Below are 27,819 nucleotides of genomic sequence, written 5' to 3' on the forward strand. Positions count from 1 at the left end.
GATTATCATACTGTTCTGGCTGCTTGGCAATAGAACCACCATGCACTAACAATAGCCATTTCAACCAAATTGACAATGCAGAATTCTTAGAAGGTTGTGATGCAACTTCTTTGCTGATAATCTCAAACAATTTAGTAATCAAATCTGATGATGATTCTGATGTTGAAAAAAGCTTAATTGTTTCTTTAATATTATCATCGTCGTTATTAGACGAACATAATTTAATTACCTTTTCGTCCGTTTTCTTAGAAATGCTTAATAATTTAACCAAATCTTTATACAACTTGCTAACTGCAAGGTTATTTATTTCAGTAGTTTCAGGAAATTCAATATCATCTATTCTATTATCAATGACACCATTCACTTTCTCATTATAATCAATGGAAACTTGTATTTCACCCACTGAATTAAAATTCCAATTAATACTTTCAAATTTAGGCTCATTACCATTATACCAAACTCCAATTAAATCGTTTTCTTTTACAAAGACATCCATGAAAATAATCTTATCCATTGAATCATGAAAACTTGTCTTAATCAAACAAGCTGGTAATTGGTCTTCGTTATTAGAGTCGAAATCAATTTTGAATACTTCAACACCTTCTGCTGTGATTGCCATTAAAAATTCTTCCGTCATATCATTATTTGCAATTAATTGGACACCATATATTTGGCTTGTAGAAATTTTAAAAGTAGTAAATATGGCTGAATCTGAAGTATTATACAAATAAATCTGATTCGAATTTTCTCTTACCACAGCTACCAAGTTCTCTTTAAGACGTGATTGTTCGATTATAGTAATAGGAGAAGGCTCAGACATCTGAGGGAACGTAATTAACAATGACTTTTTGGGTTTTGATGGGTCCACTAAGTATAAATTATTGGATCCTATTAATATATGTTGAGATCTCGAAGACCCACCTGTCTGTCTAATGGTCTTTGCTAATTGTATTTGGTCATCTTCCTTAAATTTAAAATTCTTCACCTCTTTACTTTGTGCCAAAGATATTTCAACTATTGACCTATTTTCTTCCAAAACACCCCAGACAGAGTCATGAATTAATGAAGGCGTCAAACAGATTATCTTTGACCCATAGGATATTCTATCAATAATTTCATTATTATGAGGTGATAAGATCAATATATCACCGTTTTCTAAGGCAACCGCTAAATTCTTATTGTCCGATGTCGCTTCGTTTAAATCGGATTCTGAAGACGATTGTCTTCTTTTGCCTCTTTTCTTTACTCTTTCAGAGTTCTTTATTCCAGAATTATTTATCCAACAGCATGATGTAACGATTTCATCTGCCTGTAATTCGATTTTTACAATTAATGAATCTAATATGATTGATTCCGATGCATTCTTATTTATAGGAAATATCTGTACCTCATTTCTACCATTCTTCGAGATTATATTGGTGAAATACAAGTTGTCATCATCTAAACATCTTTTGAGATCACTCATCTTGAGAATAGCTATGTCTGAAATGTATGTAATAGGTATCTTCAATGTTCAGTTCTATATATCTTCTCAGCTCTTCGCATAAAAATTTTGGTGTGCAGATTTTCTTTTTAATTTACACGACTTTGTATTCTAAATCTAACATACCTGCTACCTATGTACAAAAATCTATTAAACTATTTTGATTCTTGAATCTCAATCATTTGTTGGACTTGTGATTTGCATAAATCTTTCAAATCTTGAACATCAGCTCTTAATTCCTCAACTTGCTCTGATTTTTCGCCGATTAATTCCAACATTGTTTCTTCTTGCTTCGACTTCTCATCTATTTCAGTTTGCAATGCAGTAATTTGCTCCTTTAGGCTATTAACTTCTTCGACTAATTTAAATTGCTTTAATATTTCCTGCTGAGCTTGTTCCTTTTCCAAGGACAATTGAGTATTTTCATCTTTCATAGTACTTAATTCAATTTCCAACCTCCTGATATTTGAACTCATTTTGTTAATTAATTGAATATTATTATTTCCAGATGTTGGAATGACACCTGATATACTACCATTACCGATATGGCTTGCATATTTGGAATTGAAAGAATAATTATCATTACCTAGTTCTGTTCCCATATCAGCATTGTCCATTAATGAAGCCAGAGAATTATTATGCGAATGGCTCATAAATACGGACGAATATTCTCTCGAAATAGCTGGAGTAGTCGAAGATTCACCGAATTTTATATCTGGCCAACCAGAGTTATTGTAAGATGCTTCGTTGATACTAGTTGATGAAAGGTGTTTTGTGAATTTTGGAGGTTCAAGATTAAGATTTAAACCGTTAATATTTTGCTTACTTGGAGAAGTTTGATCAAATGGTCCCAAGTTAGTATTACTATTATTCTTTGATTTTTCCAAGGACTCTGTCAATTTTTTAATTTTAGAGTTGAGGTTTTGGCGGTCTGTATTGTAAATTTGTTGAAATTTGTCAAATTTCTCTTGTAACTCTTGATAATCGGTATCTTTAACTTGGTTCTGAAAGAGAAGTTCTTCTTTTTCATTTGTTAATTCTTCAAATTTCTCGTTTAATTGATCATACTCTTCTATTTTTTTTTGTAAACTATTTTGCACCTTTTGAAGCTCATTAGTTGACTTTGTCTTGGACTTTTTCAAAGCGTCTACAGACGATGTCAATGAATCTACTTTATTTAATAGATTTGATTCAATCATTTTCCAATTTTCTTGTGAAGATAAATATTGTTGTTGCAAATTATGGTGGTTATTAGATAACTTAACGAACTCTTCGTAGTCTATATGTTTCGAACTACTAGCTTCCGTTTGATCTTTTTCACCACCATCATTGTAGTCCTTTTTATCGCTGAAACCACCAACCGAACGCTCATTCTCGACTCTCAAAGATTCGATTTTATTTTCTAGGCGATAAATCTCTTTTGAATTCTCATCTCTTATACTATTTATATTTCTTTTCAAATCATTAATAGTGGTATTTTTGGACTCTAACTCAAGAGAATTTTGCTTTTTGGACATGTCAAATTGAATTTTGATTTCATTCAATTGTTTTATAGCCTGTTTTTTTTCTGTGAATTCAGCTTCATAAAGCCTTTGTTGCTCTTTGTATTTGCCCTCCCAATCAAGCTGTTTTTCTTTTTCTAGATTATCATTAGACTGAGCTAGTTTATTGGATATATCGTTGTAATTGTCAATTAATTGGTTAATGGACTTGAACTTATGCTTTTTTAGGAAATCCTCTTGTTCATTTAATTGTAGTAATATCTGCTCGTTCTTTTTTGAATAATCATTTAATGATTGCTCTAAATCATTGTTTGATGCTTTTAACTTTTTAATGCTTTCGTTAAGTTTTAATTCCTTTACCGATAAGGCCTGACCCTCTTTCATTAATTGTTCAATTGTTTCATCTTTAGATGACAACTGTTCTTTCAAATTGGATATCTCTTTAATACTTCCGGGCTTCGATGATTGTGCATTCAACCGTTTATTTTCATCAGATAACTCAGAATTATTAGCTCTCAAATTCCTAATTTCTGCAGTTAGTCTTGCAATCTCTTCCGAATATTTGTCGTGTGATTCAAGATTATTTTCCAGCCCAGTATTATGTACATTTTCTTTTACTTTCAAGCTAACATTATTATCCGCTAATGGGTCACTTCCTTCGTTTATATTTATATTCATTGGTTCCTCAGGAGCATTAACTGGTGGGGTTCCACCAGCTGATGACGTAGGGGTAGGCGTAGAAGACCTCTGTTTTTTTCCTTTTGCAGCTAATGCTAACCTTTCCAGTAATGTTAATCTTTTTTTCGTTTTAGGAGGAATACTATCTGTGGTAGGAAGTGAAGCCTGTTGGAGCTCTTGTGAATCTTCGACACTTTCCTTTGATTCCGATACAGCGACAGCTGGTATGGCTTTTTCCTTGGCTATTCCTGTTTCATTATTCAGCTCAGTATTATGTTCTACGTTAGAAATATCTTCACAAACTTCTGGATTTTCGGCCGCTTTGTCGTCCACTCTGCTTTCCTCTATATCTATTTCTTGTGATTCATCTACTTCTATAGCTTTCGTATCAGCCTTTTCTTTCCCATTGTCCTTATTTACTACCTCATTCTTCTTGGTAGCTTTCTTATTATTCTTTTTTGGCATACTTTCCCAACCGAAATGAATAAACGCTTTAACAATGCATAAATATTGAGTTGACCATTTTATGATCCTTAGGATTAATTTTCGAGTAATATGCAGTATGTGTTTTGGTTAACCATTTTTTGCAATAAAAGCAGCAAGACTATAAATGAAAATATTACAAGTCTTGATCTTATAAAGAATATGCTATAGTTGGTCTAGAATTAGTTCATACATAACTAAGTCGATTGAATTTTTTCAATATTTTAAAAATAAAAATATTAATTTACAAAAATTACAAAAATCGTTCAAAGCTGCGAAACAATGCTGTTAATTATTATATACGAATTAAGATCCAATAAATGATATTTTGTATATTCAACCATATATACAATCTAGCTTCCATCATCGTTGAAGTCAATTACCAAGTTTTTCAAATACAAAACCAATATAGAAACCTACAGCCTCCTTTTCAAGTCCTTCAGCTCCATATTTTCCATCTGATCTCTTCATTCCTTCAATTAAATTTTTATTCAATTTGGAGAAATATTTCGGTATCTCTTGGTTAAAAATGTCAATAAAATTTTTCTTATATTTTAAGACCAAGCCGTATTCTTCACATAAGCCACGGAATACTTCAAAAGGAACGACATATTCAGGAACATCGTCGATGGCATCTTTTAAGCTATAATTGTATCCATTACCAAACGGTGGCCTGAAAACTCCTTCACTTGGAGGATCTTTATGGAAAGTCACAGAATACAAATCATTGCCAAATTTTCTATTTTCTTCATCGATAAAAGCCCGATTTACTATTTTATCTTTAATAAAGTCTGATGATGGGATAGTACCAATAAGGGTTCCACCAGCCCTTAACGACTTAGTTATATTCGTCAATAGTTGGTGTACTTTCTCTTCTGTTTCAAATGCATAATGCATTGCAAATTGTAATGAAACACAATCTACAGGAAACAAGCCATCTATTATACCAGGAAAATTTGGTTCTAAAATTTCAGGTATGCTACTACTAAAACAGTCACCAGTGGCAAAGCATGCTTCAAAATTGTATCTTCTAGTGTCTCTTTCCTTTTTACTTTGCGCTGTTTGAGGAATAAAGCGAGCCTTATTTCTTGAATATCTCGAAAATGCTTCTTTTATGGATGCATCTGATATGTCAATTCCAATATACTGATCGACCGATACGAATTCACATTTATTCAAATCTCCTCCTTTACCACAGCACAAATCAAGTATAACTGTCGGGCGGTTGGGGTCCGGATTGTGCTTGACCCAATTACCCAAAAGGATATATTTAATAGCATTATTGAAGTTTCTTAACTTGTAGATGGGCGACTTAGTTCTAGACCCCTGAAATTTAGATTGTTGTGTTCTTTGATTATAATGAGATCTAACGATACTGTTTATGTCCTTGCTTTCCTTATTGTTTATATGGCTTTGAAAGGTTTGGTATAAATTTGAAGATGGATTCGCAACTGCGAGATTACTGTACGGAGCTACATCATCATCAACTTCTTCATGTGCTCGCTTCTTATCGTAACGATTAACAGTCGTCTCTGTAGGGGGTCTTCTTACTCTATCATTCGAATTGAGAGATCCAGTCATATATTTGGAGTATCTTTCATCGGGGTTGTTCACGGGAGCAGTTGGCGCTGCAATTGGGGTAGATCTAGAACCATATTTATCATACTTATCAGTTGTCTTGCTCTTCATCCATGCTGGAGTCTTTTTATTCTCATCATTATATACTGAAGATATAGAATTATTATTATCCTTATTCTCTCTTCTTGAAAACGAATCTGATATGTCGATACTATCATCTGCTTTGATCTTCTTTATTGGTGGTTTATTAATATCAGGTTTGGATTCTTGCTCTAAATTCTCTTCTGTACTTTTTAACTCTTTTTCATCCTTATTAACCGAAGGGTTAGAATCTGGTAAGCTGGCAGAGCCTGCTTCTATATTTGACATACGGCGGTAGATACTATTTGCTGGTAATCTTATTGTACATTAAAATTTCTTGAACTAATTTATATGACGACATTAATTTTATACATCGCGACATTAGGTATTCTAGTGTAGACTATATACGATTATAAATTTGATTTAATATCAAAAACCTCTCTAAAATCTTCAATAATTGGAGTAAGAAATTGCTTCTTATTTGGTATGAAATGTCCTCCTTCGTGTACATATTCTGTCAACATCTCATCCTTGAATGTTGTGGACAAATACTGTGACCTAATACCAGGAACAGTCATATCTTTAGAACCGTATACGTTGAGGACTCTTGTAGTAGTATCCATGGATCGATAATATCTCTTATAATTGTCAATTAATTTTACCTTAGACGTATATTCATTTGTATCGTTGATTTGGTAGTTTAAATTCAACTTGTTGTCTTTGGATGGGTCAATTGGTTCTGTAAATGCAAAACCAGAAAATAAGACCGCAATTTGAAAGTTTTTGTGATTAGGGATTAACTCGCTTATTACGTTAATAATTACCGCACTCATAGCAGCTCCTTGAGAAAATCCTATTATACCATCATAGGGACCATTTTCCTTAATATAACCCACTAAATACTCCAATGATTGGTCAAAACCTTCATAAACATTTGGATCGTGGTGTTGCCACCAGCATCTATTACAATTTTGGTCAATTATGGATTTCCATTTTAGGTCTGCATCTTCTTCTTCTTCAGCTAATGTAAATGGTAAATCTTCTTTGCTCTTTATCACGAATGGTGGATTTACATAATCCAATTGGAGGTTAAGTTTCTTAGTGAGAAGTTTACGTAGTCCTGAAGACTTTTCAGCAAATATCTTTCCGCTCTGCAAGTACCCTGGCAAACATAGTATTTTTTTAGTTACTGTCATTGTTATTATTAGCTCTTGTCGGCTTACTTTTTGATCGGTCTTCAAAAAATGTTGCAGATTTGGTTTTATTCACGTGCGCAATCACATATTGTCTATATCCTATTTACATTATATAAGTGTTTACACTCTGCAAAGTATTCCGGCTAGGATTAACTTTCCTAACATTTAGCAAGAGGCATAATTGCTGCTTGACCATATCTTTACTAATTTTTGGAACGGATTGAAGTGGAGCCCAGTCTAAGTTGAAATATTTGCACAATAAGACTAACACTAATCCAGTGCTTATATCTTTTCCAGTTTCACAAAGAATCATAATATTATCATTTTTTGAAGCATGTTGGATATCTAGTTGAGGAATAATCTTAGGGAATACTTCTCTTAATTTCTTTGATCCTTTCTTAGAAGATTCAACTTTAAACTGCAATATGGTGATTTTTGGATTATCTGGAATATTTGAGATACCGAAGTACTCACTAAATATTACTAATTGAGTCACATTTTGATACTTACTGATGAATGAATTGTAGTTCAATTTCCTATCTATGATACCAAACACTAAACCAGTATCATTGATATCATTCTTGACATAGCTTACATCTAAGTCAATTTCTTCATCAGATAACAAAGTTCTATCTTTAACATATTTCTCGTAGATTCTATTTATCTTCAAGATAAGCTCATTTTCTGAGATCCAATCATAAATATATCCTGTATCTTTGTCAATTACATCTTCGTTTTGTTTCCCATTATTAGAGACAACATTGTCCCAAAAAAATCGAGAATCAAGATTTCCGTCACAGATCTCCTTTGTAGCCCAAAGTTCATGGTCATCTGCTGATCCTTGGATATAATACCACGAAGTAAGCTTTATCTCTCCGTTAGTTAAGTTGTTTCTTACTGTGAGCACTGAACCACCATATTCATTCGTCTTTTTGGATGCCGTTATACATTGAATCAAGAAATAAGCTCTTTCAGCATTTGAATCTTGCTCATGATCAAAGAAAAAAGGATCGTTGGTGCTCAAGTCATCATTATTATTCTTGCATCCTGGATAATGCCATTGAGGTATCAAGGGCCTTTTTTTTCCATCAAGATGTTGTATTAGCTTTTCTTTAGTAACCAAATTTAGCTTCTTTACCTCATTTGCGAAAGAGCTTATTAGCTTTGAGATTTCATTTCTTTCACTAGCAAAAACCATGAATTTTGGTGTTGAGACCCAATTGTGTTCATTCTTCAAGGATAAAATAAATTTAGCATCAGAGTAATTTTCTTCTAATCTAAGCTCATCTAGTATATCTTTATCACTATCCCCTTCATATAATATAGTGTTTAAAACAGCACACCAAATTGGAATAGTTTTCAGCAAGGCATCAGGCATAAGCTTACCTTTTCTTGTTGAATCAATGATTGCAATACCTCCGTAAGCACTTATTTTTGGTAATAAATGAAAATTTAATCTTCTTAAAGAAAAGGACCATTCGCCAGTATGTCCATCAGTAGATTTGAAATAAGAGGTATCCTTTTGTTTATTTGGTGGTACATACCATAATCCGCATCTCTCGTTAGGCACTAATGGTAACCCAACCTTATCTTTAGTTGATTCAACAAACAGTGCATCGTAAATAATAGATTGAAGCCTATTTTTAATAGATAATGAATCTTTTCTAAGCTCTTTAGTTACACTATTTATATCTAAGTGACTTAGTGTCAATTTATCCATTCTTAGTGCTTCAATTCTTTACGATTATTCTTTTGCACAAAATGTGTTTTGCGCCTAAATTTTTTTTTGGTTATTGTTGACTATTATTAAAATCGGTTATATATACAAACTATGCAAACTATACATGCAACAAATGATTATATTAGCGTTGATTCAGTTTTCTAGCCTTCTTTAATGCTGCTAATCTTTGTTCTTCTTCAAGTTCTCTACGGTCTTCTAATTCAGCATTGCGCTTGGATCTCATTTCTTCTTCCCATATTTCTGCGCCAGTTGCTTCCATATCATCCCCAGAGTCATCATCATATCTATCGTAATATGATCTTTTCTTACCTCTATTAAAAATTGCCCAAATCTCATCCCTATCATAATCAGGTGCATTTGAGTCTCCATAGCCATATTCTTCATCATCAGATATGATAAAAGATTCAGCATCTTCATCTTCGGAGTCGTTATAGGATTGGGATCTATTGTATTGACTATTACTAGGTTTCGTCTTACCAGAAGACTTTAATCTTTCCTCTAGTTTGGAAGATGGCTTTCTTACAGGTAAAGGGGCCCTTGTCGAATTCTTATTATCATCAGAATTAGGATATTTGGAAGTAGAGGTTACTTCTTTTCTTTTTGGTACATTCCTACGACCCTCGGTTGGAGCAGAACTGGCTCTTGATAATGGTTTATTTTTGACAGCCGATGAACGAAGTTCAGGTGATTTTGCTTTTGGTTTAATAGATACAGATAGTTTGCTTTGGTCAATTTTTGATGCTTTTTTCATTAAATCGTTAAAATTCATCTTCTTAACAGGTTTATGAGCCGGTGCTACTTTTGGACGCATATCAGTAATTGGAGAAATACCAGAGTTATTCAATCTACCACCTCCGATATTTTTTTTTGTCTCATTACTTCGCAATCCATTCGTGTTGGTGCTTCTTGGGGCACTTCTTGGGGCACTTCTTGGGGCACTTCTTGGTGCACTTTTTGGCTTCTTGGGCGCTAATCCTTTCTTTTCTCTTGCTTCTTGCTCTTTTTTCTCTTTCTCTAACTTACGAGCTGCTTTTAACCTAGCAACGACAGGATCAACGACCCTATTTTCACCATTGCTGTATCTGTGCTGATTTCTAACATTCAGTTGTTCAGCAGTCCTGTTTGCTTCCAATGTCTCATCTCTATCAGATCGGTTTGTTTTAGGTATAATTTGACCTTTTCGTTTGACATGCTGCAATATATTCGATAGAGACATATGAATCAAGTAATGAAATCAGAACAGGTTACGGTGACTGATATGAACTGTTCACTATTAAGATCTGGTCATAAGGTGGACTTAAGTACATTTGAAATACCAAAATCGGTAAACACACAACTACATATATGAATTGCAATTTTACGAAGTCTAATGTTCCTTAAATAATAAATATCTGTAAGTTTATTATAATTTAATATAAATAACTATATAAATAATTGCATGGAAGGTTTTATAAAAGAATTTAATCTTTTGGTCCAATCATTTTCTCTGGTCTGACCCATTCGTCGAATTCTTGTTCACTTAAAACGCCCAATTCTAAAGCAGATTCTTTTAAAGTTAAACCCTTCTTGTGAGCGTTCTTAGCAGTCTTTGATGCAGCATCATAACCAATCTTTGGGTTTAAAGCAGTAACCAACATTAACGATTCATGTAAAGTCTTTTCGATCTTGTCGACATTAGCAGTAATACCTTCAACACAGTGTTCTCTGAAAGAGGCAGAACCATCAGCAATTAATCTAATTGAAGATAATAAGTTAGCGATCATGACAGGCTTGAAAACATTCAATTCGAATTGACCAGATGCACCGGCGAAAGTGATTGCAGAGTGGTTACCGAAGACTTGAGTAGCAACCATAGTTAAGGCCTCGTTTTGGGTTGGGTTGACCTTACCAGGCATAATTGAAGAACCTGGTTCATTTTCTGGCAAAGATAATTCACCGTAACCACATCTTGGACCGGAACCCAAGTATCTGATATCGTTGGCAATCTTGAATAAAGAAACGGCAACAGTGTTTAAGGCTCCTGAAGCTTCAACAAGGGCATCGTGAGCAGCCAAAGCTTCGAACTTGTTAGGAGCAGTCTTGAAAGGAAGAGAGGTCAATTTAGATACTTCTTCGGCAATCTTAGAGTCAAAACCCTTAACAGTGTTTAAACCAGTACCAACAGCAGTACCACCTTGAGCTAAGAATTGCAAGTTTGGTAAAGCCTTTTCAACTCTTTCAATACCGTTGGTTAATTGCTGAACATAACCGGAGAACTCTTGACCTAAAGTCAAAGGAGTAGCATCTTGTAAGTGAGTTCTACCGATCTTAATGATATCCTTGAATTCATCAGACTTAGCTTGCAAGGCATCACGTAACTTGGTTAATTCTGGAAGTAATGAGTTGGAAATTTCAGTGACAGCCGCAATATGCATGACTGTTGGGAAAGTATCATTAGATGATTGAGACATGTTACAGTGGTCATTTGGATGAACAGGTTTCTTGGAACCTAATTCACCACCCAAAATTTCAATGGCTCTATTGGAAATAACTTCGTTAGCATTCATGTTGGATTGAGTACCTGAACCAGTTTGGAACACAACCAATGGAAAGTGATCATCCAACTTACCTTCAGCAACTTCAGTAGCAGCTTGTTGGATGGCCTTGGATAATTTAGGATCTAAAGCGCCTAAACTTTCGTTAACAATAGCAGCAGACTTCTTTAATATACCAAATGCTCTAACAACTGGAACTGGCATTCTTGCGGCTTCACCACCGATCTTAAAGTTATGCTTGGATCTGGCAGTCTGGGCACCGTAATACTTGGATGAATCGACTTCGATTTCACCGAAAGCATCTGTTTCGATTCTAGTCGAACTCAACAATGTAGAAGTTGATGATAATGATCTTAATTGAATAGATCTAGCAACTGGAGTGTATTTACTGGTTAATCTTAACATGTTGGCTAATTTAGTTTCTTCAATAGAAAATACTACGATAAAAAACTGTTGTTATTATAAATTTTCAGACTCTGGGGTTAATGAAATATTCAAATGTAATTTATCGGATGCTCGGTGGAGTTCGGAATCGTTAAGTAAAATTTGATTGGCTGATTCGCGTCATGAATTAGGATGCAAAATATTCACTTGAAGTGAATACGGTTTGTTTATAAGCTATAATACAAGTAGTTCTATAATTTAATCTATACGAATATTAGAATTAGGTAGCTTCAGTTTTTTAACTTTGAATCTTTCTAATTCATCAAGAGTTGGCCACGACCAATCTAGATAATTTTGGACTATTGATTTTGGATCTTCGCCAATGTGCGCATATGTAGATTTGGCACTGTCCTCCTTAACCTTTTCAACATGCTTGATATACCTGGAGCCATACTCAGTAGGCAAGGAACCGAGAAGCATCAATAAGGTAATATAATTTGGTTTAAAGTTCAAGTGTTCCCACCATTGAATTATGGTCGACAACTCGGAGATGTAGTCGTATTTCGCGAGTAAATGAATATATTTTTGCCATAAGTCATCTTGAGGATATACTCTGGGGTCATTATCAGCTTTTCCGAGATCTTTGTCAAAAGCTTCAGTCATGACATGTTGCTTGAATTCATGGATTGCGACTTGAGGTGCATACATATCTCCCCACATTAAACAAGAACTCTTGTCATTTCTGTCACTCTGTCTCATAGCTGCTTTAATTAAGGCAGCCAAGCAGGACTCGTCAGGATTGAAATTATTCTTTTCAAATAATTCCAGTTTGTACAAGTCATATATGTGCTCAGGCTGAACGTTTACTTCACCATTAAGCATGATTCCAACAATTTTGGATGTCTTCTTTTTGAACCCCGTATCGTACAAATATCGTGCATAAGAAAGTATTGATGAGAAATTCTTGAAATTCTGAGGTGATTTAGAATCTTTGATAGTAGTTATGGGGTGCAATTTTTGATACCTATCCCAAGGATACTTCATTTCGGGATGAGGCATACTTCTTAAATGAACGTTTTTGTATAGGATTGTTAAATATTTCGGTAAAATTGAACTTGAATGTGCCATTGCCAATAATGAGCCTTTTTCATTGGAATCGGTTTTTGTTTGTAAAATAGATATGAATTCGTCTATCTCACGTAGTGTCTTGATTGGTTGTAAGAGTAATAATATGATGTCCTTTGTGATTAAAATTCTTTCTTTATTATTTACTAGCTCTAGAAGAATCTTTTTAGACCTTTTTTCATTAAGTAAACCAAACTCATTTAGTTTTTTGATAAAGCCTAGCCAAAGTGTGGCAGATTGAAAATGATCCGACGCCCCGCTGTTGAAATTATGTAGTAGTTCTTCAGGCGTGATAGAAAGAAATATTCTAGTAAAGTGAAAAGATACCATAGATTTTGAAATTGAATGATGTGAATCTGAAAGCATCAATTTTTTTTCAGCTATTTTGAATAACTTTTCCGACTTTTCTTGAGATACATTATTTATAGCTAAAACTATTCCCATGTTACCTTCAATATTCAATTTAGAATGCACTTTTTCTCTCTTGTCTCCAACTTTAGAGAGAAACTGAACCACGACCTCCTGAGTCTTGATAATATTTGTCATAATGTTAGGTTTTGAGGTTATTGAACTCCTCAAATAATCAAAAATAACTTTCCATATTATCCCGTTGAGAAATTCTGGAGACACAAGCAGAAATTGGTATCCTGAACTAGTACTTGTGAAGAAATTGAGGGTTCTGAATATTAGTTCCGGTAATTTGTGTGAATCGTATTGAATCCCATAGAATATCAAATTATTTATACAAAGCTTTAAATGCTTTATTCTCTTATGATATGCTGATCCTATATCTTTCATAAAATCAAGCCATAAATCAGCCTGTAGATAATATTCATTTTTAGACATAGGAGTACGAAGTAATATGTCTGAAGTTATGCATGGAGGAATCCTGGAGAGATTCCTCAAAGATTCGCAACTTGAACTAACACCAGGAGCCATTATTGAAAGCATCCATGGTATTAGGTCTTTGTCAACAGAATATTGTTGTTTATATGCTCTTTTGGATAAAATTAGGAAACAAAGAACAGCCATCTTTAGTGATTCTACAAAGACATTATCTGTAATGCTTGAAAATTCAGTGTCTGTAAACTTTGATAGAAGGTTAGAGACTATTGTATCTAACAGAATTCTTTCTTCTTGTTCAATCTGGGATATGATTTGTTCTAAATTGAGTTTTTTAGACTTGAAATTGACAACTTTATTCAATATTTTGGTAAGATGCTCAACTTGAATTGCATGTTGCGATTGAAGGTACTTTGAGTCAAGGCCCCTATTATCAAGAATGTATAGTAATGAGAGAGTGCTATGAAAAACAATAGGCTCTAGCAAGTTTTGTATTTTGAATGGATTTGGTAGCACTTGATCTGACATTTTCATTTCATGCATATTTCCTTCCTTTTCTTTTTGAAGCTTGACTAGCAAATACTTTATAGATGGTTCTATAACGATATGTTTCTTTTTATACAAGAACCTTTCTCTTTCTAATGAGCGAAAGAACGAACGATGTGGTTTATCCATAGTTCTGTCAAATATTTGAAGATGGTATCTGTCATGTAACCTGGAATTAAAAGTACCAAAACAAGCATTATTTATTAGAAATTTACAACCAGGTACTAGCTTTAGTCGCTTGATTCGATTTAATATTATTATCATTGTTCATGCATAACTCCACTGGTACGAAATATTTAAGTGATGCTTCTGATCTAAAATATTTGAGCTCAGATTTGTAGATTTATATCTCAGAAATTCAGAAAAAAAGTATACTCAGTTCAATAAATGAATCAAATATATGTCCGAGTATCGTTACAAGGAGCTACTAAAAGAGAGTTTAAAAGGTGAAAATATAGAGAATGATACAGGTAAAAGAAAAAAGAGAAAGATTGGTGGACAGCACAATCCCAATCAGCCAGATGATGCAAGAACAGAGAACCAAGAAGTGATTACGATATCAGATAATGACCAAGAAAGCGATGACAGTATCAATTCAAGTGACTTTGAAGATGTAAACTTAGAAGATGATGAAGAATCGTATGGTTTAAGTTTATTACCTGATAATTTGGAAGATTCAAATGTGAAACCAGAATCGTTATCTATAACGATAAATCCTGTTCAAGAAGAGGTTAAAAGGAAGAGAAAATTCAATTCTATATCCAAAAACGAAAAAGAATTACGCAAGATTATTCATCAGATGTACGTGGGATTAATGCTATCGCATGGTGTAATAAGAAATAGATGGTGTAATGATTACAGTTTATTAATGGAATTAAGGAAGAGCGTATCGCCTCAAATATTGGAGTTGTTGCACCAAAAAGAATCCGATGACGTGCTACCTCTTGTTAAGTCCAGGAGATTCTTAGATGGACTAAGGAAATTGATGATGATGTATTCCTCGAATTATCGAGTTACTGCTCAAGGTTTAGTTCGTAAAAATTGGAATGAACTTTCTATTAAGCAGTCAAAGACCGAAGTTAATGTTACTTTTAATAAGTTTTTTAATTTAGTTACAAAATTTAGAGGTTCTCGTGATATAGCTGCTCAAGGTTTCGTAAGTTTGTTGAGGTCTGTTGATTTGAATGCTAGGTTGATTTTTTCCATACAACCTCCTGATTACACTTTAATTGCAGAGCTTCCAAAAATTGACAGTACCAACCATACTTCAAAGTATGAAGTAAACCCAAGTCCTTTGCTACAGAAATTTGCTACTGGAAATAATAAAAAAAATCTATTAGCTTCAATGAGGAAAAAGTCCACTACTGTAACAGATGAGATAAAAATTGCAAATTACTTTGAAGACTCACCATATCCTATATTTTGGGTAGAAGTTTGGGATAAATACGTTAAAAAATGGGTAAGTATAGATCCCATTTCTCTTCAAACAATTGAAGTCCCACCCATGAGAAGAAAATGTAAGTTTGAACCACCATCTACTGACGCGAGAAACCAATTAACATATGTAATTGCATATGATAGACTCGGAGGCGTAAAAGACGTTACTCGGAGATATAGTCTATATTATAACGCTAAGACAGTTAAGAAAAAGATCCATTTTAGATCAGAGGAAGATGAATCATGGTATAATCGAATACTCAAAGCATCTTGTTCGCAGTTGAGAAGAAATAAAGTTAACAAAATTGATATTTTAGAATTGAAGGAATTCCACACAAGAGATTTAGCTGAAGGAGTACCCAATAATATCGCTGATTTTAAGAATCACCCAGTGTATGCTTTGGAATCACAACTAAAACAGAATGAAATAATTTATCCCAAAGACGATAGTAGTACATGTGGATTTTTCAGGAATAAGTTATCAAAGAGGTCTCAGGAAAAGGATCAGACTGTTATACCGATTTTTAAAAGATCACATGTTTATGGTTTAAGATCTGCCAAAGCTTGGTACCTTCGGGGAAGAGTGCTAAAAGTTGGGGTGCAGCCATTGAAGTTGAAGAAAAAGCAAACGACACTGAAACAACCCACTAGTGATGATGATGAGGATGAAGAAATGACAAGACTTTATGCAGAGTTTCAAACTAAACTATATATACCTCCACCGATTGTCGATGGTGTGGTTCCTAAGAATGCATACGGAAATATCGATATTTATACTTCAAGCATGTTGCCAGAGAATGGATATTTGTTTGATACTTCGTTACAGTGTTCTATGAAGATTGCGGAAAGAGCCGCAAAAATAATTGACATTGACTATGCAAAAGCCATCGTTGCATTTGATTTTGGTAAGCCTAATAAAAAAAAATTTCAAAGCAGAAATCCTACGGCAAGAGAAGGAGGAATATTAATTGATATTCAATATAAAGAAGCTCTATATTTGGTTGTGAATGCACTTTTAGAAGAAGAAGATACTTTGAGAAGAAAGGCAGTCGAATTGAATTCGTTGAATAATTGGAAATACTTTTTGATGAAATTAAGAATATCGGAACGGTTGAACAAAATGCATGGTAAATTAAATAGTGAAGGTGAGGAATCTAATTTCACTGATGAACTGGGAGATAGTAATTTTAGTGTTCATAGTGATAATCCTGATAGCGGTAATGAATTGGGAGGTGGAGGGTTTTTTATTAGTGATAATTCTGCTCTTGAAACTAATACTGAATCAAAATTTGCTACCGAAAAGGATGTTCCAGCATCTAGAGAAATTGAAAGTTCGTATTTAAGGAACCTGAGAGAAATTAAAGAATCTAATGACAAACTTTTTTCAAACAGAAGTGAAGACTTAATAGAAGGACAAGGTGGGGGTGGGTTCTTTATTGAGGATCCCGAATCTGAAGCTAAAGAAACAGATCCCAAAATTTGTGATCAATTGAACGACACAGAATTAGACGATATACCTGATTATTATTTCAAGAAAGATGAAAATGGGAAATTGGTATATGATCCGTATAGTGATGGTAACCAGCTGACGAGGGAACTAAGTTGTGATGACGTTTCCGAGAACCTAGAAGATGATTCTGACTTCTTGATCAAAGACTTTTCCAAGGAAGCTTTAAACCAAGAAGCTTTACACCAAGAAGCTTTTAAACAGGACCATGGAGTCGAGGAATCTTCAAAAAGGATTCGTTCTTCAGAAGAAAGTAATGATGTGCAAGAGATAGGGAAGAATATAATCGGTAAAAATGATTCAAGGACAAAAGACTCTCAGGAATCACTGAGCGAAATAGAGAGTTCCCAAGGCTCGTTTGACAAAGATATAGCTGACGAGGAACATGTTTTTGGATTTGAATATAGTGATACTGACTAGATAGTAATCGTGATATAATGTATAGTAGTACAGGAATATGTAAAATCCGGCATTGTATACAACGTCACATTGCATGCGGCACTTGTCAAAAAGCGCAAACAGACCTTCAAGGTTTCTTTCTGAATGCTGAAGCAAAAAATGCTGAAATATAAAAAGAAGCCTTCAAATTATGTATAATGCTGTAGCAGAGAATGTCCTTGGGACTATCGGTACAATATTATGGTGTATTCAATTAACACCTCAGATTATACGTAATTATTGTGTGAAAAATTGCGAAGGTGTTCCTAGTATAATGATGTTTCTATGGGCTCTCAGTGGTATTCCATTTTCTATATATTTCTTTGGTACTGATGGATCCATACCACTTAGAGTTCAACCACAGTTATTCACACTTTGTTGTGTGGTTACTTGGATACAAACATTGTATTATCCTCCAGTGCAGTTTAATCTAAGAAAGGTAATAATTTTCGCCTGTTCATTTATAATAATAGCAGCAGGAGTAGAAGCTGGATTCATATTGTGGTTGCGAACAATTTATCGTGATGGAAAGGAATGGCCAATGCTAATAATTGGTATAATTGCAGCGATATTGATTGCACTAGGGCTTATTCCTCCATATTTCGAATTGGCGAAACGTCGAGGGCGAGTTATCGGCATAAATTTCGTATTCATAGGCATGGATTCTCTTGGTGCATTACTATCTTTGCTAAGTATTGTAGTAGGAACTATGGATATTTTGAGTATAGTGCTATATGCGGTTGTAATTGCATTGGAATTAGGCATATTCGCTAGTCATATTATATGGTATATCAGATTTGGGAAGAAAGAAAAAGCAATGGAAAATCATCAGGAATGGGAACATGAACAGCTGGCTGAAACAGAATATGAAAGTTTGCAAGATCCTTCGCAGGAAGAGGAATATGAAGAGGAACATGCCCAAGAAGGTGATATTGAGAAAGAGCAAAGGATAGAGACTCTAAGTCAGAGATCCAGAGGTTACAATTTAGGCTATGGAGACAATGAAAAAAATAGGAATGATAATGTATAGAGTATATAGACTTTTTGTGGTATGCAAATATCTACATGTAAATATTCACTTGATATGTTGAATGACAATTTGTTTGAACCGCGAAAGATTGATTTCTTATAAACTGTTTACTCTAAATATCCATTGACCACATATGGAGCCAATCGATTATATATTGAAATGGTATGTATGATAATATCAATGTATTTCAAGAGCTTTCACTAACTATTGTCAGTCTTCGTTTGCGCCTCTAAATCTTACGGAAGATCCGTCAATCTCCAAAAAAGATTTAGAAGAAGAACACTCTCGAGAACTTCAAATAGAAGAAGCATTTAGAATATATCAAGAAGCCCTAAACTTGCAAAAGGCAAAAAAACATATCGATGCTTATTTAGCTTATGAAGAGTTATTTAAGTTGGATGTCATTTCAAATCATTATTATGAAGAAGAAGATTATATACGAGGTCTACAGAATGGGAGCGCCAACACAGTAATAGATGAATTGAATTACTTGTCTCCGAATGTAAGGTCGTTAAGATACTTAGTCTTCAGGAATAGAGGATATTTGTATTATGAAATATTAAAATCAAATGCAGATATTTTGGCAGTTTTTGAATTAGAAGAAAAGTTAGAAGTAGAGGATTCCGATCTTGACGATAGAAAGAGACAACACATTAGAGAGTTATTTTACTCTATGATTGATGACATGATAATTTCATTGATTTATCAAGAAGCAGATGAAAAGTTGTTGAACACCTTATATGAGGTATTTACGTATCTCAATACTGCAAAATTGGCTAGATTTACATTGGAATACTTGATAAGTGGAAAAGATGAAAGTGATGATTTACTTGGACTTATACCTATTGAAGACTTATGTAAACAAAAATATAAGCTATTATTGCTGAGACTTCATATTTCAAAATCATTATCCCCTGGTGGAGATGATATACTGGAATTGGAACGAATAAAGAACAAATTATCCTTTTTGGAACCAATAAAGGCTGACTATGATTCACTGATTGAAAATACGAGTAACTTAAGGACCGTAAACATAAACATTGAGTGTGCTCAATATGATCTTAATTGGACATCTGTTATTGATAGCATTAACAAGAAATTAAAACATTTGCAAGATAAGGACAGATCTCAAGAATTATCACGATTAAGAGTAAGGGATTTAGATCCCTATTTGCTTACTGAACATCCTATAGAAAGAGTTAAATTTAGCATTCCTCTTCTCAAAGATGAGGCTAGACAAGAGGAGGTAGAGTCTGACTTAGAAAAGAAAGGCTTGAAGGAAACGAATAAAGGAGAAATCGAGGCTACGGACGGGGAAACTCTAATCGATGAAGGCTGTAACCATGCTGACTCTGATGAAGAAGTATTTCTAGAGGCGAAAGAATTTTTAGAAAAGGATCTAAGTGATAGAAAAGATACAAACGATTCAAAGAATGAATTGGAGGTTGACAAACAAACCTCTGAAAATAATAATGATCATACTTCTATTAATAGGGAAGATTTAGAAGGAGAGAGGAACACCCCTGATGAAAACGGAGCTTCTAAACCTGCACCCATAATCCAAAGATCATCAAAAAGAGTAAGATACAGAAATGAAGAATCATCAATGGAAATAAAAGATATAGAAATAACTAGGAACTGTTTTGTTGAAACAGAACGGTTTTTTGAAAATTTAAATTCATATTTGGACCTCTTTAACAAGAAAACAGGAACAAATTTAGCTCTAACAAATATTATTGACATATATGTTCCTGAAAAAATGAACGATTGCAAAAATGGACTTGGAAATAATGGAGAAGGTTATGTTAATGACTTCTTATTTATTCTTAATGACTGGAATACAAGGAAGTACACCAATTCTCTATTTGTGGATGATGATGCACCAGCAGGATCAACAACAAGCAAGTCTACGGAAGATGAAAAAATCAAGCTAATGGAAGTTTTGAGTACTTTTGGAAAAAAGGGTGATTCGCTCAGCTCAGAGTTATGTAATAATATGAAAGATATTTCGCTGTATGAAACCACAGAAGAAATCCAAAAATTCCTATATGATGTAAATGAAAATCCTTGCCATTATGAAGAACTTAAGATACTTATTTTGAAGAGATTTTTAAGTACCCAACATCGTAAAGGGAATTTCAGAGGGGATGAAAAATATTGCTTAATAGTAGACACTGTTTGGAGTCATAAGCTCTACGATAAACTTAAGGAATGGGCAATACAATGCGAATCAATCCTTTTGAATTACTTGAAGGTGAAAGGTTGTGATGCATTAATTTTGAGCAGTATTCTCGATGACTTGTCATTTTCAGTGAGTATTTATGAAATATTGGTAGACACTTATATCTCAATTAAAGACCAGATAAGTAACATGACATCATTGAGTTACAAGAGAACTAATCAGAAGCCAAACAAAGCCACTTTGAACAATATTTCTTTGGAATTAGTCAAAATCGGGGATAAATTAAATCGATGGACTCAACATTTTGAAGACTTGTTCGAGAGAATAGATTTATCTCTTTCTATGCTGAACCAGGAATTTCTTAATTATTATTGCAGATACAAATGGTCTCTTATACATAAAGAGAAGTCTCAAAATACTATATGGCAAGAGAAAGGATTTATAATGTCTCAATTACACGAATTGCTCAACGATATTCTGACAAGATATATAATTGATGCACAAATCTCTTTGCCAAATTATGAGAATATTAATGGAATAAGTGTCGACAGTATTAAAGCGCAGATAACAACTACATCAATATTATCAATATTAGCGAAAATTTTATATGCTAAAAAAGGAACAAATAACGACGAGGCAATACATCTTTTGGAAACTATATTAATTAGTGATTCGAACGCCAAGGAATTAATTGAAGTATTTCCTTTAAACAAAGATGATAATACCTTTGACAAGGATGCACTTGTTGCAATTAAAGATTTTTTGGAAGAATCTCCAGTTGATATGAAATTAAGTTCATGGAATATTTTATTTCTGTATTACGATGAAAATAATGAATTTGCTAAGTTTCAACATGGATTTGAACAAAATGTGTCTTTTATCTTGAATTATTTGAACAGTAATACATATAATGAACTTAGCGGTACAAAGTTTGAAACTTTAACAAAAGTATTGGGCTCGTATGGTAAACACGTAAGGATATTTTTAAGCCACTTGAAAGAAAATGATTGGAAGCTATCCAGGGATCTGCATAGAACGTCACTATCAATTGAACGTACATTCGGTGAATTGCTTAAGCTTTTTGAACTATTTTACTTGTTTAGCGTCCATGAAGAAGCAGCTTTAATATCAAGTTCTAAAATATCTGTTAAAGCTAGATCGAATAAAGCATATGAAAGATTTAAGGATATTTTCATAAGCACCGTCTCAATAATTGTTATTTATTATAAAGAATTATTAATGAATACTATTGAAAAAGAGGATAGTAAAGCAACCAGTCATATAGAGAAAACTGTTGGAAATTTTATATGCGATTTCCACGAGCAGTTGGGATGGCGAAGGGTTTGTGATGCTGCACAAGGATTATTTTTGAATTTGGCTCAAGGTATATTAGTAGAATTCAATAATAACCTATTCGAGAACCAATTAATGCAACTTATTTCATGTCGATATCATTATAGTGTGAGTATAGATAACTTCACACCCATTAATCACGAAACTAAAAAAACTGCTGAATTTGATCTATCATCTACCCAGAAAATGGCAGATTATATATTGCCTTTGTGCTTCAAGAAGAATCCATTAAAGACAACTCCCAAGTCGGATATGAAACTATTAATAGATGAATTTTATGAAGTCGTAGGAGATCCAGATTTTGATTCAAGTGAAGTTCTTAGCAGGAATGACTCTTTATTTGAACATTTCCTTGAGTCAACATCAATTACCTCTAGATTTCTTCGTGATACATTCTACGGGTTGGAAGAATTAGATTTCACTAATCCACCCGAGAACTCCAATATAATAAAAAGTGGTTTATATTATATGCAAGGGCTATTAATGTTTGCATCCTATAAGATTAGAAAGAAATCAACTCAAAGTAGGGCTGTTGAACTTGAAAATATTATTATGTTGTTGAAAAATGACTTGATTTTCTGTACCAATAGAATGGAAAGTTGGTTTTTATTAGGACAAGCATATGGTTTCTTGGTTGAAGATGATTTGATATGGACTTCAGACAAGTTAACAGTGCCAGAACGAAAGATAGGAACGGCCAATCTTCAAAGAAAGTCATTGATATGTTATTTGATGGCGATTAATGAATCTACAAAGACGAATATACTGGAAAAATCCGCATTAAAATCTACATTAGGGTCTCTCATGGCATTATTTTCTAAAGAAATGTACAATGCAGCAATGAAACCAATGGATACACATGCATTCAAGGTCCAGAATAATCCTCGTTTTATAAAGAAACCTGCAGGTGCTGCTTTTGTTAGTGTAACAACAAGTTCTGTGAATTCTAATCTTTGTTTAAAAGTTATTCAACAATCATTACATATAGCTATAAAAGCAAAAAGAAGCGATTGGACATACTATTATTACCTTTCTAAGGTACAAAGAAAATTAAATAAATCTCCGAAAATAGTTCTAAATGCATTGGAACATGCGTCGAAGATAGCAAAAGATCAATCAAATCCATCAGATCCTATTATTGAGCCTCATTATAAAAAGTGTTCCTTAATCTATAAGTATGTAAAGGAGGGTTCTTTGAGTTTTGACCTGGCGCTAGAATATCTCAAAAATGACCCAGTAATTAACTACGAGAATAGCAATAAGAACATTGAGAATCAAATAGACTTTTATGGAGTTGTTGTGCATTGCCTTAAAGCAGTAATAGCGTATGATAAAAAAAAATGGCACCATAAACCTAGGTATAGATTAGCGAAAATATTATTTGAAGAATATGGCAAAATTAATGAGGCAAAGGAAGAAATTTCATCAATTGTATCATTGAAATCAACAAACAAAACATTGGTTCTGATATGGAAACCCGAAAACGAAAGGCCTGGTAAACATTTTTACTACACATTCCAGTATGCGCTTTTCTATGTGGTATTGCTTTCAACTGAAAAGAATCTAATTAGCCTCATACAAATGCTTCCGAAATTACGGCGCTCAAATTCAATTATGGTTTCTTTATATACTATATGGGAAACATTATGTTCATCAATATGCAAAATCATTAGAAACCTGCTTAAGGTCGACGAAAGCTTTACAGAAAGGTTCATGCTTTCTCTACCTTATCAGAAATTTATGACGAATTCAAAGTCGTTTATGGAAAAAATGAAAGCCGATGGGGTACCTAAGGAGTTACAAATACATATGTGTTTCCTTCATGCGATTACCGATATGAAGAAACTAAATAATGGATTCGGCCCAACATCTTTAATTGATGATACTATGGTTGCAATTTTTATTAGAATTTATTTATATTTTGAAAAGCAGTTGATTAGCCTGAAAGCAATAATTATTACCGAACCTATAGAGTCTCCGAACGAGAAGACTAAAAAACTTGCTAAGAGAGATTTCTTTCCACTAATTTCTGATATGTTGAAAACTTTTAGAAGAAATATCGAAAATGTTTTAAAGGATCAGCCTGAAATTTATAATGAATTTGTAACTTCCTCTGATAAAGAAACAAAACGGGAAGAAAATGAAAATTCGGCTATCGTAGAGGACGAGCAAAGGAGGGAAGATATCAAAACGCCAGAATTAAACATGGATCGTTCAAATATCGAGCTTGAGTCAGATACAAATATTACGGAGAATAAAAAAGACTCCAATACCATACTTCAGGAGAATACTAATATGTCTCCAGAAAGTATTGGCTTTAACTATAATAATGAAAATTCTGAGCATGATTCTAGAGTGCGGACACTAGATCATATGCTTAATAATAAGGATCCACGCATTGAGGAAGAGGAGTCTTCAAAGTTAAAGAAACAAAAGTTAAATAACGAACACCATGATTCTGCCTAATTGATAAAAGCATACTACTACGAGAAAGTACTTCTTAAAAATTAGAAATTGTTATATATATACATTTTACGTACTAATATATTTGAACTTCATTTACAATAAGCTTTCTTAAGGATAAGTCATATACAATTCCATTCATCTTCTTAAAGTTATATTTTAATGCATCAAATTTTCTCCGTATATTGTCATTCTTTAAGTCTAGCATTTGAAACCCATTTTGAAGTTTGGTAACGATCTGTAGATTAATGAGACTTAAACTATACTGTATGTTTTGCGATCTATTTGGAGAGTTGTCACAAGATATTGAAACCAGTATAATGGTATCAATTGTATACTCCACGACGATTTCAATTAAGCGTAATAAGCTTAATAGATAGTCACTATAGTTCAATTTTTCTAAAGATAATATGCGCTGAATTTCCTCTGGTGTTAATATTAATCCCATTGTATCCTGGTCACTCTTTGAAATTAATGGATATGATATTTTATCACCATCCTTAGCATTTACCTGATAGATATATGAAATTGCCTTGAAATAGCGATTAACCATCAATACATAAATGATTTCCTCGTTAATCTTATGAGAAAGTCTATCCCTAAAAATAGGCCTGCAATCAATTCCATTCAATTCTTGTAAAAAACGGTGGTACTTATCGCTTAATAGACTTAAATTATCAATAATCCTGACTTCGCCAGCAGTTCCAAGATTGAAATCCCTATTTTCTTCACTTATAATCTTTACTTGACACAATTCTCTAGATGCAAAGGCGAACGGTATATCTTTTGAATCTTCCGATGTCAAATCGTAAGGTAGATTAATTGGTTGGATAGTAGACAAATCAGCATATTCAGATTTTATAATTGCAAGTTCTATACTGAATAGATTTTCTAAGTCACTGATTTTATTTTTAAAATTAATTCTAAATAATTGTTAGTTTTGCCATGGAAAACTTGCTAAAAACGAATGAACATACTCTGTATTAATTTCATCTTGAAATACACCAAATAGACCTTGTAACTTTGACATTGCTTATGCTAGAAAGGAATAGTGAAATAGAAGCAAAAAAAAATAATTTTCTCTAGAATAAAAAAGATGCTCCACGGCAGGTTCGAACTGTCGACCTTCAGATGACACAGTTAATTAACTATGAGACTGACGCTCTGCCAACTGAGCTAGTGAAGCGTTCTTGTTCCCTGATTTTTATATTTATTAACAAGAAAACCTTACTAAAATTGTCATTTTTTTTATATTGTATTACTTGTTTAATCCAAAAAAATATATATTCATAATGATAGAAAATCCTATTTTAGATGATCCGAAAGCTTCTCTAATTCTTTGGTAGTATTGTAATTATTAATTTGTTTCCTTATCGAAGAATCAATATTAGAATGTGCTGAATTACTCAAGGGTTCGAATCTAATTATGACTTCTTGATTGGCGTTATTGTATTGCACGAATTTGACAACTTTTTTGACCTCGCTAGATACAGACAAAGGTTCTCTTGAACAAAAAAGTTTGTTTAAGTAAGATTCGGGAACATTATTGATACCAGCACTTTGAACCAAATGTTTAATACTTATCATCTTCAAAAGTCGCGTAATCTTACTGATTGTTTTGGCATACAATAATTTACCTGGGTACTTCTCTGCATCGATCATTGAAACTAAATGTTGAAAATCATTTTCTAAATTGGAATCAAGATTAAAGCGTTCAATAATATGAGGTATGTTTAAAGATTTCTGGTTTAATTTCTCACAAAAGCCGATTATCATAATCAATTTTTCTTTATAAGTGCCATGCAATATAATAGAGCTTAAAGAAACAAACTTGATGTTATTTACTTGCTTTGGTCTACTATTAGTATCTAGCATATTCAATTGTGCATAAGAAGGAGTTGTTGATGGATGCAAGCTTCCAGATCTGGATGCACTAACATGTATATCCTGCGAAATACTTGTAGACAAGGATCTAATTAAAAATTTTAACTCTGACTTATAGTGCTGTTCTGGCTCAATCAAATTTCTTAACTCTGATAGTTGCAATAAATAATTTAATATGAATAGAAGTGAGATTTCCTGTCTCTCGAGTAATGATACTGATGAAAACTCTATGCTATCGGGTTGTATTCTCTCCTGTAACTGTGAAGTATCACATAAGTTCTCTGATTGGTTGTTTGAAATTTCAAATCTTTCATAAACCGTAGTGCTTAAATTTGGAAAACTTAAAAGAACTCTAAAATAAATGTCAGACTGAACACTATATTCGTGTTCTATACAAGCTTCTTTTGATAATGACAAAGCGAGTAAGTTAAATGCTGTATACTTATAATAATCCTTTAGGAAAGTAAAATCGATGGTTGAAGATTGAATAACTTTGATCGGGGTTTTCGGATTTACTATAGGATTGAGATCATCACCAGCTTCCATAAATGGCAATATTAATTTCGATTCACCGATTATATATACTGTTTTAATAAATTCAGTAAGTGTTGGAAACATTTCGTTGCTTAGTTCTTGTTTTGCTACTTCTTCAAGACCCTCTATGTAAGCATAATAGACAGAAAGGAACTTACCGATATATGCCACAGTTGGAGTGACTTCATTTGTATATAGCATATCCTCTGCTTCATCAATAGTAAGTAATTTAAAGGAAGTTGTAATAAAATTGAATAATTTGTTGATTATGATAGTCGAGTATGTCCCCGAGCTGATGAATTTCCCGATCGATATGTGCTCAGTAAAGAATTGATTGGTTAAATCTTTGAAGAAACCAGTAATTCTTTCCAACTTCGTTGCAATTGTTGCCAAAACGTGGTTTGTATTATAAATTTCATGTCTGTCCACATAAGAGTCATTCAATAGGTTCTCGTAGTAAAATACTTTATACTTATACAAAACAGTTGTTAAAGATTCCAAACTAATTAACCATAAAAATTGATGATCCTTCTGCTGGAGTTTTGAAAGATAACTAATGCTATCATAAAAATATTCCTCTAAGTTATTGACTTTCGATATGAAATCATTGGCGGAATAATTTTTTTTAATTCTTATCGATTCATCGGCTTGTCGTTTTAACTGGTAATCAAGGATAGATTTGATTAATTGATTTAAATTCGAACCAGGATCAAAGTCTGGTGTATTGTATAATATTTCGGCAGCCATATTTAATCCGTTATCTAATCGAAATGAGTCTGTTTATCTACAAGTGCTTTTTGATTTAATTTATAGCAAA

The 27,819-nt window shown here is 33.3% G+C and overlaps 13 protein-coding genes across 13 annotated transcripts; 3 read left to right on the top strand and 10 right to left on the bottom strand.

Moving 5' to 3' along the window:
* Positions 1-11: 11 nt before the first annotated feature.
* UTP9 (Utp9p) lies at positions 12-1,465 on the bottom strand (the record flags this gene model as incomplete). Its single annotated transcript, XM_015612554.1, has 1 exon — positions 12-1,465. A coding segment is annotated over one exon (1,454 nt), but the record flags the coding sequence as incomplete, so codon positions are not given.
* A 173-nt stretch (positions 1,466-1,638) lies between these two features.
* On the bottom strand, positions 1,639-4,128 carry AC631_03726 (uncharacterized protein; the record flags this gene model as incomplete). The annotated part of the gene is made up of 1 exon (XM_015612555.1): positions 1,639-4,128. The coding sequence occupies one exon, from the start codon at positions 4,126-4,128 to the stop codon at positions 1,639-1,641; it is 2,490 nt and encodes an 829-aa protein (XP_015466597.1).
* A 393-nt stretch (positions 4,129-4,521) lies between these two features.
* Positions 4,522-6,093, bottom strand: ABD1 (mRNA (guanine-N7)-methyltransferase; the record flags this gene model as incomplete). The annotated part of the gene is made up of 1 exon (XM_015612556.1): positions 4,522-6,093. The coding sequence occupies one exon, from the start codon at positions 6,091-6,093 to the stop codon at positions 4,522-4,524; it is 1,572 nt and encodes a 523-aa protein (XP_015466598.1).
* Positions 6,094-6,215: 122 nt separating this feature from the next.
* Positions 6,216-7,001, bottom strand: AC631_03728 (putative serine hydrolase; the record flags this gene model as incomplete). Its single annotated transcript, XM_015612557.1, has 1 exon — positions 6,216-7,001. The coding sequence occupies one exon, from the start codon at positions 6,999-7,001 to the stop codon at positions 6,216-6,218; it is 786 nt and encodes a 261-aa protein (XP_015466599.1).
* A 103-nt stretch (positions 7,002-7,104) lies between these two features.
* RIT1 (tRNA A64-2'-O-ribosylphosphate transferase) lies at positions 7,105-8,721 on the bottom strand (the record flags this gene model as incomplete). Its single annotated transcript, XM_015612558.1, has 1 exon — positions 7,105-8,721. One exon carries the CDS (start codon positions 8,719-8,721, stop codon positions 7,105-7,107), a length of 1,617 nt encoding a protein of 538 aa, XP_015466600.1.
* Positions 8,722-8,863: 142 nt separating this feature from the next.
* AC631_03730 (uncharacterized protein) lies at positions 8,864-9,958 on the bottom strand (the record flags this gene model as incomplete). The annotated part of the gene is made up of 1 exon (XM_015612559.1): positions 8,864-9,958. One exon carries the CDS (start codon positions 9,956-9,958, stop codon positions 8,864-8,866), a length of 1,095 nt encoding a protein of 364 aa, XP_015466601.1.
* A 244-nt stretch (positions 9,959-10,202) lies between these two features.
* Positions 10,203-11,681, bottom strand: FUM12 (Fum12p; the record flags this gene model as incomplete). Its single annotated transcript, XM_015612560.1, has 1 exon — positions 10,203-11,681. The coding sequence occupies one exon, from the start codon at positions 11,679-11,681 to the stop codon at positions 10,203-10,205; it is 1,479 nt and encodes a 492-aa protein (XP_015466602.1).
* A 237-nt stretch (positions 11,682-11,918) lies between these two features.
* On the bottom strand, positions 11,919-14,303 carry AC631_03732 (uncharacterized protein; the record flags this gene model as incomplete). The annotated part of the gene is made up of 1 exon (XM_015612561.1): positions 11,919-14,303. One exon carries the CDS (start codon positions 14,301-14,303, stop codon positions 11,919-11,921), a length of 2,385 nt encoding a protein of 794 aa, XP_015466603.1.
* Positions 14,304-14,574: 271 nt separating this feature from the next.
* On the top strand, positions 14,575-17,538 carry AC631_03733 (uncharacterized protein; the record flags this gene model as incomplete). The annotated part of the gene is made up of 1 exon (XM_015612562.1): positions 14,575-17,538. One exon carries the CDS (start codon positions 14,575-14,577, stop codon positions 17,536-17,538), a length of 2,964 nt encoding a protein of 987 aa, XP_015466604.1.
* Positions 17,539-18,265: 727 nt separating this feature from the next.
* On the top strand, positions 18,266-18,586 carry AC631_03734 (uncharacterized protein; the record flags this gene model as incomplete). Its single annotated transcript, XM_015612563.1, has 1 exon — positions 18,266-18,586. The coding sequence occupies one exon, from the start codon at positions 18,266-18,268 to the stop codon at positions 18,584-18,586; it is 321 nt and encodes a 106-aa protein (XP_015466605.1).
* Positions 18,587-19,259: 673 nt separating this feature from the next.
* On the top strand, positions 19,260-24,587 carry AC631_03735 (uncharacterized protein; the record flags this gene model as incomplete). The annotated part of the gene is made up of 1 exon (XM_015612564.1): positions 19,260-24,587. One exon carries the CDS (start codon positions 19,260-19,262, stop codon positions 24,585-24,587), a length of 5,328 nt encoding a protein of 1,775 aa, XP_015466606.1.
* A 73-nt stretch (positions 24,588-24,660) lies between these two features.
* On the bottom strand, positions 24,661-25,614 carry AC631_03736 (uncharacterized protein; the record flags this gene model as incomplete). Its single annotated transcript, XM_015612565.1, has 2 exons — positions 24,661-25,507; positions 25,562-25,614. The coding sequence occupies 2 exons, from the start codon at positions 25,612-25,614 to the stop codon at positions 24,661-24,663; spliced, it is 900 nt and encodes a 299-aa protein (XP_015466607.1).
* Positions 25,615-25,889: 275 nt separating this feature from the next.
* On the bottom strand, positions 25,890-27,749 carry AC631_03737 (uncharacterized protein; the record flags this gene model as incomplete). The annotated part of the gene is made up of 1 exon (XM_015612566.1): positions 25,890-27,749. The coding sequence occupies one exon, from the start codon at positions 27,747-27,749 to the stop codon at positions 25,890-25,892; it is 1,860 nt and encodes a 619-aa protein (XP_015466608.1).
* Between the last annotated feature and the right edge of the window lie 70 nt (positions 27,750-27,819).

This window comes from Debaryomyces fabryi (assembly GCF_001447935.2).
Source record: "Debaryomyces fabryi strain CBS 789 chromosome Unknown contig00085, whole genome shotgun sequence".
In the NCBI taxonomy this organism is placed as follows: Eukaryota; Fungi; Ascomycota; class Pichiomycetes; order Serinales; family Debaryomycetaceae; genus Debaryomyces; species Debaryomyces fabryi.